Here is a 17,087-nt window from a genome sequence, read left to right as displayed (position 1 = left end):
CTACTTTGATCACCTACTCATAATTTTTCAGCTAAACAGTGATCTCTTCTCTGTAGTAGATAAAGCCTTTTGTGACCTTGTGGAAGGTGAGGCAGTTGGTGCAGCCTGTGAACATGTGGGTGCATGTGTTCAGAGCAAGGCAGGAATCTTGGGGTTTAATGGCACATCCATTTGAGGGATGGATTTGTATTGAGTGTTTGGTTTACCTTGATGGGGAAGAAGGGGACCTTCAAGAGGGAGGAATTAGGTTGTGGGTTGGAGTGGCCATTTGGCAAAGTGAGCAAGTGTTTCACTTTTTTTTCTTTTAGTTTTGGGAAAGAAAATTGTTTTCCTTAAGTGTTAACTCAGGGGGTAAGCCTCACTTTCCTCCAACTCATTGGTATAGGTATTCATCTTAAGGCCTACTTGGTATTTTGCCAAATCCATTCTAAAGTACTGGTTGCAATATCTAAAAGTACACAGCTTCCTGAGTATACTAAGCACAGTGTACTAAAGCATTTGGGCTTAAGGTTAAAACTATTGTCTGCTTATGTTATAGAAGAGAGTAGATTTGGATTTTTTTTTTTATTAGCCATGGATGTAGCATTTTGTCAAAATGCCTTTTTAATATGCTAATAATAAAAATAAAACTTGTGTTAAACAAATTGATATGGCTTGCATTTCTAATTAAAGCATTTTTTTTTTCTTTTAGGAAGGGACCAGAGTAGTTCAGCCCATGTTTTTGGGGAAAATGATTAGTTATTTTGAAAACTATGATCCCAATGATTCTGCTGCTTTGCATGAAGCCTACGGCTACGCGGCAGGGCTGAGCACCTGCGTGCTCGTGTGGGCCGTTCTGCACCACGTGTACTTCTATCACATTCAGCGTGTGGGGATGAGGCTGAGAGTAGCCGTGTGCCACATGATCTACCGCAAGGTGAGTATCACTCAGTACCACAGTGTGTACCTCCCCTGAAGCATCAGGGACATTTTGGGAAAGTTCTCTATAAATTAAACAATTTGTAACTAGGATCATTTATACCTTACTAGAGCAGTATGTTCAGGCTTTCAGATAGCTCAGTGGTAAATAATCGGCCTGCCAATGCAGGAGACACTGGTTCAATTCTTGAGTCTTGAAGAGCCCCTGGAGAAGGAAATGGCAAACCTCTCCAGTATCCTTGCCTGGAGAATGCCATGGAGCCTGGCAGGCTACAGTCCATGGAGCTGCAAAGAGTTGGAACTAAAAAAAAAAAAAAAAAAAGAGTTGAAACTGACTGAACAGAAACAGAGAAGCTTGCTATTTGCATCTAGCCAAGTTTGTTGTTTAAGCAAACTTTACCAATATATAATGGAAAGTTTTCTATTGAGATCAGATCAAGGCTGCCTTCAACATCTAGCCATAGGCTGTTGCACAGTATCTATTACATTTGTAACAAAATCTAATTAAAAAATAAGTATCAAAAGTATCACATTGATTTTCAGTGTTTTCATCCCTAAATCTCAAACTAGTATTTAAGGAAATTTTGTTGTTGTTGTTCATTAAAACCTTCATTTATATCAAAGTTGTATTTGAAAGTGAACTTCAGTGATTGGATCTATAAAATTAAACCTAGGAGAATGGAATATGTTTGAGAAATGGAATTATTTTATTTTTATATGGCCCATCTAATCATATTCAACTGATAGCTCAGTTGGTAAAGAATTCACCTGCAATTAAGGAGAACCCAGTTTGATTCCTGGGTTGGGAAGATCTGCTGGAGAAGGGATAGGCTAACCAACACAGTGTTCTTGGGGTGACTTAGGTGGTAAAGAATCTACCTGCAATGCAGGAGGCCTGGGTTCAGTCCCTGGGTTGGGAAGATCCCCTGGAGAAGGGAAAGGCTACCCACTCCAGTATTCTGGCCTGGAGAATTCCATGGACTGTGTAGTCCACGGAGTTGCAAAGAGCTGGGCACAACTGAGTGACTTTCACTTCACTAATCATATTCAGTAAAATTGTGTTACCTAAATAAACATATAAGTAGAATCCATACCAAATACAGACTCACTCACTATATTCTATAGTTAAGGTTTTTTAAAATGGTATTAAAGAAAATAGTTGGATATTTGGGATAAAACTTGAAATTTTCCATTGTCTTCGATAATTTTGGAGAAATTTGTTGTTTATTCAAGTTATTTTCATAATACAATATTTCCTTTTTGTCTTTAGTATGCATTATAACAGTTTCAGTGAGACCTGATTTGGTGTGTTCAGTGATTTTTCTATTGAGAAATGCCATAAAATTATTTCATAATTTATGCTGGTCTTAGATAATATAAAGGGAGTAAGAAGTTCAGGTGTCTTAACAAAGAAATTGCCACAGATTCACTATGTCAGGAGCTAAAGGGCTCTGTATAAACTTGTTCCTGGGTATCTTGTTGCTCTGGGTTGTTTGCTTTTTTTCAAATCCTTACTTAACTGTATTGTATACTTGTGAGTTGCTGAGAGAGTTGATCTTAAGTGATCTCACTTCATATACACATAATGATAACTACATGAGATGATGAATATGTTGATTGGTTTACTACAGAAATCATTTCCCAATGTGTATTTTTAACAAAACATCATGTTGCATACCTTAAATATATATAATTTTTATTAAAAAATAAAATCCTTATTGAAAACTAAAACCAAACAATTTAAATCAAAATTATTGCTTCTTTTAGCTGGTTGCTACTTATCTAGAGCTTCTGTTTCTTAGGAATGCTTTTCCTTGCAAAATGTGAAGTGTCTTCTCTTCTTTCCTTTAGCAGAGTCTTATTAATCTCTAGGCTGTGTGAATCCAGGGCCCTGACATCTCATGGTCTGTGTTTGGCTATTGCCCGTGAGCAGGTTTCCTCTTGGGTGATGCGGAAATGGTAGCGGTGCCCGTACTCTCTAGTCAGGGGTCTTCCTTGTCCTCCATTGTCATCTTGTGTATGTGTGTGCTTGCTCAGTCACTAAGTTGTGCTCTGTGACCCCATGAACTGCAGTCCACCAGGCTCCTCTGTCCATGCACTTTCCCAGGCAAGAATGTAAGAGTGCGTTGCCATTTCCTCCTCCAGGAGAGGTAGATTTTTAACCACCAGGAAAGCCCTATTCTCTTTCACAGTCCACCATTTAGCAGACAAATAGTTAGATTTCCCCACAGATGATGTTTGTCTTCCTAGATCATGCTTAGCTCCCATGAATATGCATGAAATTCACCAGAACTATACTGTGAAAGCCTTAAGTTAGGTGTGAGGTGATGGTTCAGTCCAAGCTTGCTCTTCTCTGTACAGGTGAGCCATAGTGCACCTGTTTTTCTTCTTTCCAACTAACACTTTGGAACATCATCTTTGGGAAATCTGATCTGACCTGGCACATATGCTTGTGTGAATGTAAATTTCTCCCAAAGGTGTTCATTTGCTGGCTTGATTATGCCTGAAAGAACTGTCCCTGTATGAACTTAGGAATTTTAGAGGTTAAACCATAGACTTAATCTGAAATTCAAAAAATGTGGGAAAGACAGATTTCCTTGTGCCTAGTCTTGCATCTAGGGCATCCATGGTAGCTCAGATGTTAAAGAATCTGCCTGCAATGAAGGAGACCTGGGTTCAATTCCAGGGTCAGGAAGATCCCCTGGAGAAGGAAATGGCAGCTCACTCCAGTATTCTTGCCTGGAGAGTCCCACGGACAGAGGAGCCTGGTGGGCTACAGTCTACAGGGTTGCAAAGAGTCGGACATGACTGAAGTGACTTAGCACTAGCACCAGTCTTGCATCCAGAATCCTGCTGAGGTGCAGAAATAAGACACCTCCTTTTTGCAGGTTATAGGTGGGCTGATTCCTTGGGGCAAATCTGGTGCTACAGAGCAGCTCTGAACATTTGTGGTTCTTATTCACCTTCTAATCCCTGGTCCTGGGAAGAAATCACATTGGGTGTTAGAAATGGAATGGCTACTAAGCTCATAGTGGTAATTTGTCTGCACCGTGGATTCAAGGCTGGGGCACATCTCCAGGAGCTCTCTAAGGCTGCACATCTGAAGCTTCCTAAAATGCCCCATTCAGCATTTTAGTGCTCTTTTCAGCTCAACTTGGAATGATCTTTCAGGAGGTATCGTATGTAAAATGAATTGTCCTTTATTCACATTTCCACAACTTTGGTAAAATTACTTTTGTTTTTTTATCATTGATTTTTTACATTGTGGCAAAATATACACAATATGACATTTACTATCTTAACTCTTTTTGAGTACACTGTTTATTCACATCAAGTACTTTCACATTGCTTTGCAGCCGTTGCCACTGTCCATAGCCAGAACTCCCCACCTGTCACCCATCATCATTCTGCTTCTTCTCTCTCTGAATGTGACTACTCTAGGTGCTGTATATAAGTGGAATCACACAATGTTTGTCATTTTGTGTCTAGCTTATGTCATGTAGCACAATGTCTTCAAGGTTCATCTATGTTGAAGCCGGTGCCAGAATTTAATTTGTTTTTAAGGCTGAATAATATTCCACTATAAGTCTATACAACATTGTTTGTGTCCATTCATCTGTCAGTGGATTTTTGGATTATTTCCACCTTTTGGCTTTTGTGAACATTTGCACACAGGTGTGCAAAAAGATCAAGTTTGTGTGTTCAGTTCTTTTGAGTACATCCGCAAAAGTGGTCTTGCTGTACTAGATGCTGATTTTGTGTTTACTTTTTTGAGGAACTGCTATATTCTCTTCCATCACAGCTATACTGTTTTACATTCACACTTGATTGCTGAGTTTTCTGTTTAACTCAAGGACTAAACGAGAAGATTTTATGAACCATGACATTTTGTTTGGATCAGAGCCTCCACTTGTTGAAACAAGTCGTGTGTCTGTTCAGGTTCCTCAGATTTCTAGGGCATTTTTCAGAGGTTTTTTTCTTTTTTGCCAAATAAAGGGACTGTGAAACATAGGATGTGTTTTTTGAATTCAGAAGACTGGCATTAAGAACAGAGTATCCTCACAGGAATAGTGTTTTGAGCATTATACTCATTTCAGAATGAAAGGGAATGAAGATTCCCTTTCATACACTTCAGAATGTAGAAAAAGTTAAACCAAAAGTGTTAAAATGACATCACCCACAGAATTAATGATCAATTTCAGATTTGTAGTCCAAGTCTCTTATTTTGTTTCCTTAATGCAGTCTCTCTATTCTCATCTAATTTGCCTCAAAATTACTTTAGTTGACCCCTAAGTCTAAGTCTAAGTCTACACCCTTTACACTTCAGGCAGGTCCAAGTTCACTGAGGAACTGGGTGTGGGATTTGCTTCCTCCTCCTGCTCCTCCCTTTGCCGTCCTTGTGGCCGAGGTTGCTGCCACACTGAGGAGAGGAAGGATGAAGGAGGGTCCCTAGAGCCCTGCTGTCATTCCGACACCACTCAGGACCCCAGAACACATGCTCCATTGTGTTATGTTCTAAGATGACTTGGTATCACCTTAGGAATCCAGTTCTCTGTCTCCCTCTCTCATTTCAGTCACTTCGCCTGAGTAGCTCGGCCATGGGGAAGACCACCACAGGCCAGATAGTCAACCTGCTGTCCAACGATGTGAGCAGGTTTGACCAGGTAAGCTGCCCCTGAGGGATCCTCTTCCATGTCCCATCTTTCTCACTGGGTTCAGCTCACTGGGATGCCAGGTGCCAGCATTTGGTGTCGGCCAGGGCTCTGTTGAGGACTTAAGACAAGTATTCTCTTTAACTCATTTCCTCTGTGCACCTTAGATGTAATAATGTGGGTTGTCCTGTAGATGAGGGTTTTGTTTTTCTAGTAATAGACAGGCAGCAGTGTTCTTGCCCGGCTCAGTGAGTGTCCCTAGCAGTCCTCCTGGCATGGCCCTTCTTGGCACGTGGAGTCAGTGTTGCTGCCTGAGCTGTCTTCCTCTTCCTCTGGCTGCTGAAGGCCTGGTGGGCAGGGGTTGTTCTTTCCCCTGTGCCTTATTCAGTGCCTGCTGCATAGGGAGCCTGTGAGGAATAATGCCAAGTGGGTGACGCTCAGCCAGACACAACCTACTCTCTTCTGTCCCCTCACACTCTTTTTTCCACTGACGTTATGAATAGATCACAGTATCCAGGGCCTTGTAGCTGTTGGTCAGATCTGTGTTGCACTAGACACTTCTCTTTCAGTTATTCATTCACCAAACATGAAGTAAGGCCGCTACTCAATTTCAGGGTTGAATATGATTTAGTTTTTGCTGTGAAGAAACCACAGCCCATTAGGGAGGTAAGTAGACAAATAATTACTGGAGAGTGTGGCACTTACCATAATATAAGGTTTTCTTGGGTGCTAGAGTGAGATGGGGGCGGAATATAGAGTGCAGTGAGAGGTTGGGGATGCCCTGAGCTCATCTGTGGTGTTGACAAAATCAACATCTTCCTTCAGTGCTGCTGGTCGGGTTCTCCCTGGACATCCCTGAAGCTAGCCCTGTGCTGCCAGGAACAGCATCATCTGGGGTGGATACAGGTTTCTGCTTTAGCAGGTTTAAAACCCACTGAGATATCCCTGTTTAAGTTCCTGTCTGTTCTTTCAGAGCAGATTGTTTCTACGCTATGTCTTTACTGATCTTGATTGTATACAGTTCCAAGAAGGCTTTGTCTTTCTCTTTTAAGGTAACCATGTTCCTGCACTATCTGTGGGTAGGGCCACTGCAGGCTATCGCAGTGACTGCTCTGCTCTGGATGGAAATAGGAATGTCGTGTCTTGCTGGGATGGCGGTTCTCATTATTCTTCTGCTTTTTCAAAGCTGCTTCGGGATATTGTTTTCATCACTCCGGTAAGAGAAACACTGGTTTAAAAAATAGGTGATATGTGCTTGGTAACATCCACAGTCTGCCAATGAAGTCGACGCTTCTGTTCAAAAACAAAACCAATGCCTTCTCTAGTCTCTTCTTTGCATGGGTTGTAGACTCTTCAGGCTTAGCCAGTGGAGGCTCCAGCCTTAAGCTGAAGGCTGATCTTTAAACAGAAAAGGTGATGGCATTCCCTAGCTCCTCCTGACACTGTACCTGAATAAGTAGAGAGTCCTTAAGAAGAATTTACCAATATCCAAGTTATTTAAACATTATTAAAAAGAGTAATAATTTTATGGGCCCATTTCTAGCTGCATTTACTTTGGTTAAGCTTGTTTTAGAGCCACTTTCAGGTAGTGTATTTAAGTCTTGTTTTGTTTCAACATTTCTATTAAGTTATAGGCACCCCAAGGGCAAGGTTGACCTTAATTATGTCTTTATGAAGCCCCACAGTCCCAGCAGTGTATGTAATAGAACTGTGGCTGCTGATGAAGGGCCTAATGGTGATGAGATAGACCTGAAGCAGGTCCCAGAGGATTGGAGGTGGGTCATTGTCCAGGTGGTCAGGTGATGGAAGTGGTGTGCTGATTGAAAGATTTTTTCTTGGAGGTTTTGTTTTTGTTTTTGTTTTTCCTTTTCTGATGACTTTATGTGTGGTATTTTTGTCTATTTAGAATTTCCTTTCCTGTCTTTGCTATGGAGAGATGTACCTTATCTTTCAAGGCTCTGTTCCAATGCTACCAGGTCTTTAAAGATTTTCTTGCTCTCTTTTCCCAGTGGAATTAACAGCCCCATCTTTTCAGCTCCCTGGAATTGTACTCCTATTTTTTTTACATCATAGACACTGTCTTCCTGTTACATCCCTTTCTGCCTTCTCTGCCCAAGCACAACCTCCTTGGGAAGATGGTTTTTATCTGACTCATTTCAGGTCTTCCTTAGCTGATATGACGAGTTCTCCAAGTTGCTTCTTGTATTGGACTGAATGGTTGACTTCCTAATTGAAATTTTTCTCAATTTGTACTTTGAATAGGACTTGCCTGTGTTGTCAGCTCAAAAGAGCTGTAGAAAATAATTTGATCCCCGGTCCCTCCCTGTGCCCACTGTTGCTGCCACAGAAAGTTGGGCTGTAATCACTAAGGCTCGTCTCTCATGTCTGCCCCCTCAGGAGTGAGACCGCAGCTCTCACAGACGACAGGATCAGTACCATGAGTGAGGTTATAAGTGGCATCAAAGCAATAAAAATGAATGCTTGGGAAAAGTCATTTATAGACCTTATTTCCACACTGAGAAGGTAAGTTTTTTAAAAAATACATCACAGTGTATGTTTGTATTGTTTTCTTTCCTATTTTTACTAAATGGTTTAGAAGTCTTACCAAGTTTTCACATTAAGGTAAATTTAAATACTACCCCTCCATCCCCCCATATGTGGCAGTAGGGTTAAAAGGAATAGTAGAGATGTCATTTTAAGCTGCTCTTTCATTTACCATCTTCTTGAAATACATATACTTCTTACTTATACAGAAATGAAATTCCAAATACTTCTTAATATTGCAAACTCCAAGTAAGAAATGATTCTAAGATATTAGTGTTTGAGATGATATTTAAACTAAAGCTATAATATATGTTAGTGTAGCATAAATGGGGAGATTATAGATTAAGTGTACCTGTATCAGGCCAAACATTATGGATCAGTATTACTCATTCCAAACAGAGCCATGAAAATACTATTCCTTTGTCTTTGCTTTATGTTTGTAGATTTTAAAAAATGTTTCATTTAAATATCTGATGAGTCTTTATACTCGAGCACGGGGTACTTGGAATTCCCTTGCAGTACCCTGTCACCTCTCACTTTGCATCTTTGTGGGGGCCCTGCCCTCTGCTGGAAATACACTCTCATCTTCCTTCTTCTCTGGTCTCTGCCAGTCCTAACTGACTCCCACTCATCTTCTCAGGGTCCACATGTGTGCGACTTGTCCCGTCTCTACTGCTCTGAGTTACATGACTCTGCTCTGTGCTCCTGTGGGGATGTGCTGGCTGCCTTTGTCTAATGTCTTGGTGTCTCACAAATTTTGTGTTTATACTTTTAAAAAAATGTACACACGCATCATACTACATCTTTTTTATTTCTTTATTCACCTATTTTTGGTTGTGCTGGGTCTTCATTGTTGCACACAGGATTTCTTTAGTTGTGGTGGGCGGGGGTTACTTTTTCATTGCTGTACTTGGGCTTCTCATTGGGGTGGTTTCTCTAGTTCCGGAGCACAGGCTCTGGGTGCACAGGCTTCAGTAGCTGCAGTGGTGCACGGGCTCTAGAACTTGGGTTCAGTAGTTGTGGCGCACAGGCTTAGCTGCTCTGCAGCATGTGGAATCTTCTAGACCAGAGATTGAGCCCATGTCCGCTGCACTGGGAGGCCGATTCTTATCCACGGGACCATCAGGGAAGTCCCGGGGTTTATTATTCTTTTCCTTTCCAAGTTCATGAGGTCCTCTTGGCGGGGGGGCAGGGGTGGCATTTTTTTCTGTCATCAATGAGGAGCCCAGCACAGGACATGTGGTTGTGAATGCTTGTTGAATGTATGTTCAAATACTGTCAGATTGAGCCCAGTTTTTAAAAAGTGTGACATTAAGGCTTCATTTAGTTGGAAAAGTGAAGTGGTGATAAAGTGCATAGTCCTTGGTTCAGAGCAGAGTCCCAGTTGTGCACTCTGAGTGTCTCCATGACATGATTGATGGTTTACCTTAATCTGTGGCCACGCCCTAAAAAGGGGCCACTCACAAAGGGCACTTGAATTCATGTGTTGGGTGTCAATGGTTCTTAAAAATGCTTTTTCCTACTGTCCTTTCTAGGAAGGAAATTTCCAAGATTCTGAAAAGTTCCTACCTTAGAGGAATGAATTTAGCATCATTTTTCACTGTCAGCAAAATTATGATTTTTGTCACCTTCATCACCAATGATCTCCTTGACAACCGGATCACAGCCAGCCAAGTGTTTGTAGTGGTGACACTGTTTGAAGCTCTGCGGTTTTCAAGTACCTTGTACTTCCCCATGGCTGTCGAGAAGATGTCAGAGGCCATTGTCAGCATCCAAAGAATCAAGGTTTGGGGACAAATATCTTTTTTCCATTGCAGGTGGATTCTTTGTAAATTGCCTCCTCTTTTTTTTTTTTTTTTTTTTGCCTCCTCTTTTGTGGTGTCACTCTGTTCCAGTTTGGCGAGACAAATCTGCCAGTCATTTCAAACTGTCTTACTTATTCCTGTCTCATCTTAGGTAGAATGCATCACAAAGAACGTAGGATCCCTGCTCATTTAGGGGCAATAATATCAATAGCAGTGGCACAGGCTCTATGTGCAGTGATGCCTGCAGGGCAATTAAAGTGACTAAAAGCAAGAGAAGGAAGGAAGCAGACTGCATCTCCTGTGCTGACTCAAATGAGATTTGTGTGTGTGTGATGAGGTTTCTATACTATAAAAAAACTATTACCCATCAAACAGATCAGTCATACTGGGTCATTTCTGATTCCCTGAGTTTATCATTCTTATGGGACTTCTAGCAACACTGATAAGGGATGGTCCATGCAGCTTAGAAAATTTCTTTTTCATAGCTTTCATGTCTTGAAATAAGACATTTAGGAATATCCTTGGACTGTAGTGATGTAATGAGTGACACGGTAATTTGTCCAAGATGGAAGCTTCATGTGTGTGTTGTGCGGCTGTGGTTTTATTATTGTTGATATTAGTCTAATTTTTCTTAAGGCCTTTAACTAACTGGATGTGACCCACCTACATTATTGAGGATAATCTGCCCCATGCTTTACTGAGAGTCTACTTATTTAAGTGTCCATCTCATCTGAAAAATACTTTTACTGTAATACATGTTTGAACAAGTGTCTGGGGACTGTGGTTTACCTAAATTAACATAAAAGTAACCATCACACCCTCTTGAATCCCTATGTCCTCCTTTGAGCTCTTGGACGTGACTTTGTCCTCACTAAGCCAGGTGTAAATGGATTTCTTTCCTTCCCTAAGCTCCGGACTTACCTAAAGGGCAGATACAGTGCCTCTTTCATCTTTGTAGTCCTCTCAAATAGCAGATGCTCAGAAAGTATTTAACTGAAGAAAACTTCCAGCTTCATCATGTCTGGGCTCTTGCAAATGCCTAACCATTAAGTATGGTTGTAGTGGAAAAATTAATAACTCTGATTCTTTGGTAGGTTATGTGATATACCAAGAACTGTGACATGAAAGGGGTCCTGCAGAAGGTTTTCAGGGAGTTGTGCTCAAATATTTGGGTAGGGTTTTTATTCTTTTCCCACCAAAGTGCAATTGAACTGTCCGAGGCTTGAAATTTCTTCTCATGTAGATGTGTGCAGTAATATTAAAATTATGACCTGGGGAGAACATTGAATTTTCTGGGGTTGACAAATTTTCTTTGTCAGGCTGCTTTGTGTTCTGGTGAAGGAAGCACTTGTGATCTGGGAAGAAAACCTAAAATTTTCCTTGTGTATACAAGATGTCTGGCAGGAAGTTAGTCTAGGAATTTAGAGATCTGTCAGCAGTAGCTATTTTCAGTAAAGATGGGACCAATGGCTGAGAATAAGAGTGGAGTGGTGAGAAGAGTAGGTGCTAGCATGGGAAATTGCTTCCTGGTAAAGTGAAGTGAAAGTCGCTCAGTCTTGTCTGACTCTTTGTGACCCCATGGACTATGGCCTACCAGGCTTCTCCGTCCATGGGATTTTCCAGGCAAGCGTACTAGAGTGAGTTGCCATTTCCTTCTCCAGGGGATCTTCCAGACCCAGGGATCAAGCCCAGGTCTCCCGCATTGCAGGCAGACGCTTTAACCTCTGAGCCACCAGGGAAGCCCTTGCTTCCTGGTGGGTTGAAGTAATGGTGTAAGACTTTCATTTAGATATTAGATGCTTCTTCAGCCCATATAGTTTCTAAAACCCTTTAAAATATTTAGTTGTCTAGTTCATCAGAATCACCTAGTTTATTTCAGTTCAATTCAGTTACTCAGTCGTGTCCAACTCTTTGCGACCCCGTGGACTGCAGCACACCAGGCCTCCCTGTCCATCACCAACTCCCGAATCTTACCCAAACTCACGTCCATTGAGTTGGTGATGCCATCCAACCATCTCATCCTCTGTTGTCCCCTTCTCCTCCTGCATTGATCTTACCCAGCATCAGGGTCTTTAAACCTACATGATCATATTTTGGAGTTTTTTATTTTATTTTATTTTATTTTATTTATTTATTTTTTGGAGTTTTTTATTCACTAGGATTTTTTATTTCTTTGCCACCAAAATTCAGTTAAACTGTCTGAGGCTTGAAATTTCTTCCATGTAGGTATGTGCAGTAGTATTAAAATTATGACCTGGGGAAAACTTTGACTTGTCTGCGGCTGACAAATTTTGTTTGTCAAGCTGCTTTGTGTTCTGATGAAGGAAGCACTTTTGATGTGGGCAGAATCAAAAGTGATTTGAATGGTCTAGTGGTTTTCCCCACTTTCTTCAATTTAAGTCTCAATTTGGCAATAAGGAGTTCATGATCTAAGCCACAGTCAGCTCCCGGTCTTGTTTTTGCTGACTGTATAGAACTTCTCCATCTTTGACTGCAAAGAATATAATCAATCTGATTTTGGCATTGACCATCTGGTGATGTCCTTGTGTAGAGTCTTCTCTTGTGTTGTTGGAAGAGGGTGTTTGCTATGACCAGTGCATTCTCTTGGCAGACCTCTGTTAGCCTTTGATCTGCTTCATTCTGTACTCCAAGGCCAAATTTGCCTGTTACTCCAGGTATTTCTTGACTTCCTACTTTTGCATTCCAGTCCCCTATAATGAAAAGGACATCTTTTTTGGGTGTAGGTTATAAAAGTTCTTGTAGGTCTTCATAGAACTGTTCAACTTCAGCTTTTTTAGCATTACTGGTTGGGGCATAGACTTGGATTACCGTGATATTGAATGGTTTACCTTGGAAATTAACAGAGATCATTCTGCTGTTTTTGAGATTGTATCCAAGTACCGCATTTTGGACTCTTTTGTTGACTATGATGGCTACTCCATTTCTTCTAAGGGATTCCTGCCCACAGTAGTAGGTATAATGGTCATCTGAGTTAAATTCATCCATTCCAGTCCATCTTAATTAGCTGATTCCTAGAATATCGACGTTCACTCTTTCCATCTCCTGCTTGACCACTTCCAATTTGCCTTGATTCATGGACCTAACATTCCAGGTTCCTATGCAATATTGCTCTTTACAGCATCGGAACTTGCTTCTATCACCAGTTACATCCACAACTGGGTGTTTTTTTTTTTGCCTTGCCTCCATCCCTTCATTCTTTCTGGAGTTATTTCTCCATTGATCTCCAGTAGCAAATTGGGCACCTACTGATCTGGGAGTTCATCTTTCAGTGTTCTGTCATTTTGCCTTTTCATACTGTTCATGGGGTTCTCAAGGCAAGAATACTGAAGTGGTTTGCCATTCCCTTCTCCAGTGGACCACATTCTGTCAGAACTATGGACAGAGGTTCATGACATTGTACAGGAGACAGGGATCAAGATCATCCCCAAGAAAAAGTATCGCATAAAAGCAAAATGGCTGTCTGAGGAGGCCTGACAAATAGCTGTGAAAACAAGAGAAGCAAAAATCAAAGGAGAAAAGGAAAGATATACCCATTGGAATGCAGAGTTCTAAAGAATAGGAAGGAGAAATAAGAAAGCCTTCCTCAGTGATTAATGCAAAGAACTAGAGGAAAACAATAGAATAGGAAAGGCCATAGATCTCTTCAAGAAAATTAGAAATACCAAGGGAATATTTCTTGCAAAGATGGGCTCAATGAAGGACAGAAATGGTATAGACCTAACAGAAGCAGAGGGTATTAAGAAAAGGCAGCAAGAATACACCAAAGAACTATACAAAAAAGATCTTCATGACCCAGATAATCATGATGGTGTGATCACTCACCTAGAGCCAGGCATCCTGGAATGTGAAGTCAAGTGGGTCTTATGAAGTATCACTAGGAACAAAGCTAGTGGAGGTGATGGAATTCCAGTTGAGCTATTTCAAATCCTAAAAGATGATGCTGTGAAAATGCTACACTCAATATGTCAGCAAATTTGGAAAACTCAGCAGTGACCACAGGATTGGAAAAGGTCAGTTTTCATTCCAATACCAAAGAAAGGCAATGCCAAATAATGCTCAAACTACCACACAATTGCACTCATCTCACACGCTAGTAAAGAAATGCTTAAAATTCTTCAAGCTAGGTTTCAGCAATACGTGAACCGTGAACTTCCAGATGTTCAAGTTGGTTTTAGAAAAGACAGAGGGACCAGAGATCAAATTGCCAACATCCACTGGATCATCAAAAAAGCAAGAGAGTTCCAGAAAAACATCTATTTCTGCTTCATTGACTATGCCAAAGCTTTTGACTGTGTGGAGCACAATAAACTGTGGAAAATTCTTCAAGAGATGGAAATTCCGGACCACCTGACCTGACTCTTGAGAAACCTGTTTGCAGGTCAGGAAGCAACAGTTAGAACTGGACATGGAACAGCAGACTGGTTCCAAATAGGAAAAGGAGTACGTCAAGGCTGTATATTGTCACCCTGCTTATTTAACTTCTATGCAGAGTACATCATGAGAAATGCTGGGCTGGAAGAAGCACAAGCTGGAATCAAGATTTCTGGGAGAAATATCAATAACCTCAGATATGCAGATGATACCACCCTTATAGCAGAAAGTGAAGAAGGACTAAAGAGCCTCTTGATGAAAGTGAAAGAGGAGAGTGAAAAGGTTGGCTTAAAGCTCAACATTCAGAAAACTAAGATCATGGCATCCAGTTCCATCACTTCATGGCAAATAGATGGGGAAACAGTGGAAACTGTGGCTGACTTTATTTTTTTGGGCTCCAAAATCACTGCAGATGGTGATTGCAGCCATGAAATTAAAAGACGCTTACTCCTTGGAAGGAAAGTTATGACCAACGTAGATAGCATATTAAAAAGCAGAGACATTACTTTGTCAACAAAGGTCTGTCTGGTTAAGGCTATGGTTTTTCCAGTGGTCATGTGTAGATGTGAGAGTTAGACTATAAAGAAAGCTGAGCACTGAAGCATTGATGCTTTTGAACTGTGGTGTTGGAGAAGACTTTTGAGAATCCCTTGGACCACAAGGGGATCCAACCAGTCCATCCTAAAGGAGATCAGTCCTGGGTGTTCATTGGAAGGACTGATGCTAAAGCTGAAACTCCAATACTTTGGCCACCTCATGTGAAGAGTTGACTCATTGGAAAAGCCCCTGATGCTGGGAGGGTTTGGGGGCTGTAGGAGAAGGGGACAACAGAGGATGAGATGTCTGGATGGCATCACTGACTCGATAGACATGAGTTTGAGTAGGCTCTGCGAGTTGGTGATGGACAGCGAAGCCTGGCGTGCTGTGATTCATGGGATCACAAAGAATTGGACATGACTGAGCGACTGAACTGCACTGACTAAGGAACTGTTTATTTTATGTATATATGGAGTCCCAGGTGGTACTGGTTGTAAATAACCTGATGTTTATATGGCTTCCCAGGTGGCGCAGTGGTAAAGAATCCTCCTGCCAATGCAGGAGATGCAAGAGATGCAGGTTTTATCCCTAGGTTGGGAAGATCCCCTGGAGAAGGAAATGGCAACCCACTCCAGTATTCTTGTCCAGATAATCCCATGTAGGTCTCAAAAGAGTCAGACTTGACTGAGCAATTAAATAACAGTGTTTGTATATAAAATATTCTTATATGTGCTTTATATATAAATATGTTTATATATACCCATACATATGTATATAAAACACTCTATGCATACTATATATACTTATATGATTATGTATACCATATGATATATATTATTATATATAATACATATTACTTAGTATGTTCTGATATGAAACAAAGCTAGTTTAAATACAGCTGACAAAATGATATGTAGGCTGTATAAAATCTTTTAATACAAATTCCAGGAAAGCAATTATTTTTGTTTGTGCTTTGTTCTTGCAGTTTAACAATCTGTGTTTCTCCTTTTTCTGTAGAACTTCCTATTACTTGATGAGATACCACAGCTCAACCCTCAGCTGCCATCAGATGGTGAAACGATAGTGGAAGTGAATTATTTCACTGCTTCTTGGGATAAGGTAACAAGTCCTCCACTCCAAGATCATGACTACTAATTGACAACTGAAGACACAGGTTTATGGGAGAATGATGAGGTTTTCCACATGGTGTAAAATGTGATTTGCTCATATATTGAGAGTATGTTATAAAAATTCTCAAAATCAGGAATAAGGTTTGCAGCCAATGGAGATTAAGTGTAAAATCAGCCTAAGAAGTTTGACATGTTGCCCTTTCTTTCATTTTCAAAACAGCTTTCAAAGTATTAGCACATTTTGAATTTAAAGTACATGTGTTTATAATGTTAGAATTTACAGGATTGGATGGACAAAATGCTGCAGTATGGAATGGTTTAACTAATGAAAACACATACAGTTGTTAAAAAGGCTTTGGGGAATCAGCATATATTTTTTGCCTTGATTATCAGATCACTTTATTGTACATGCAGTGAGGCCATGATTTGGATCTTTGCTGTGGGGTAGAGTGGGGCCTCCCCCATCCTAAGCTTCCGGATGATTCTGGCTACTTTGGTAGCAGCCAGGGGCAGGAAGGAAACAGCAGGTGGGCGTAGTGAGCACCAGTCATTCCTAGTTGAAGGGTTGCAGTGTGTGGAAACTGACAGGGAGAACTGGTGATTTTCCAACATTTCGTTTATTTATGACTTTCTGGCAAACAGAAAAAAAACAAGTCCACTTTCAAAATTGCACATGCAATGCTGCCTCCTTTACCAATGATTGAAATGTTCCTGCCTCCCTGGTTCCCTGGTCCTCTGTGCTCATCCTCCTGTATCAGTGTGGATCAGTCAGGAAAACAGAACCCCACCACGGAGACGGAGTTCCATGCAGGGAATTAGTTACATAGATGATAAGAGGGGAAAACAGAAACATCAAAATGGTGGTGGGGGAGACAACCCAGAAATAAGCAAAGGCAGGAAACTGTTCCCACCTGAGAGCTGGGAGGACTCAGGAAGATGTCTCCACCAGAGGGCCCACTATCCAGAGCAGAGCTAAGGAGCCTGGCTGCTGTCAGAGTGGGGACCACAGAGCAAGTGTCTAGACTCTGTAGACTCCTCCTGTCTTTCATGCCTGTGACTCTGTTTTGCCACCTGCATGGTGTTCACGAACTTCTAATTAAGTGCCTGCC

The 17,087-nt window shown here is 41.1% G+C and overlaps 1 protein-coding gene across 7 annotated transcripts in view; it reads left to right on the top strand.

The window, feature by feature from the left end:
* Nucleotides 1–712: 712 nt before the first annotated feature.
* The window catches only part of LOC122686751 (ATP-binding cassette sub-family C member 4-like), a 2,082,459-nt gene continuing 2,066,084 nt past the window's right edge, over nt 713–17,087 (top strand). For all 7 annotated transcript variants that reach the window (XR_006338890.1, XM_043891985.1, XM_043891989.1 and 4 more), the window contains exons 1-6: nt 713–916; nt 5,493–5,582; nt 6,623–6,786; nt 7,968–8,093; nt 9,650–9,899; nt 15,866–15,967. Coding sequence is in view for 6 of the 7 variants with exons in the window: in XM_043891985.1 (XP_043747920.1) it covers nt 716–916; nt 5,493–5,582; nt 6,623–6,786; nt 7,968–8,093; nt 9,650–9,899; nt 15,866–15,967 (933 nt within the window). In the remaining variant the exon portion in view is untranslated. The remainder of the gene's footprint in view (nt 917–5,492; nt 5,583–6,622; nt 6,787–7,967; nt 8,094–9,649; nt 9,900–15,865; nt 15,968–17,087) is intronic.

This window comes from Cervus elaphus, chromosome 30, assembly GCF_910594005.1.
Source record: "Cervus elaphus chromosome 30, mCerEla1.1, whole genome shotgun sequence".
Taxonomy (NCBI): domain Eukaryota; kingdom Metazoa; phylum Chordata; class Mammalia; order Artiodactyla; family Cervidae; genus Cervus; species Cervus elaphus.
Note: the sequence above shows the minus strand (reverse complement) of the source record. Positions and strands in the feature narration are given on the sequence as shown.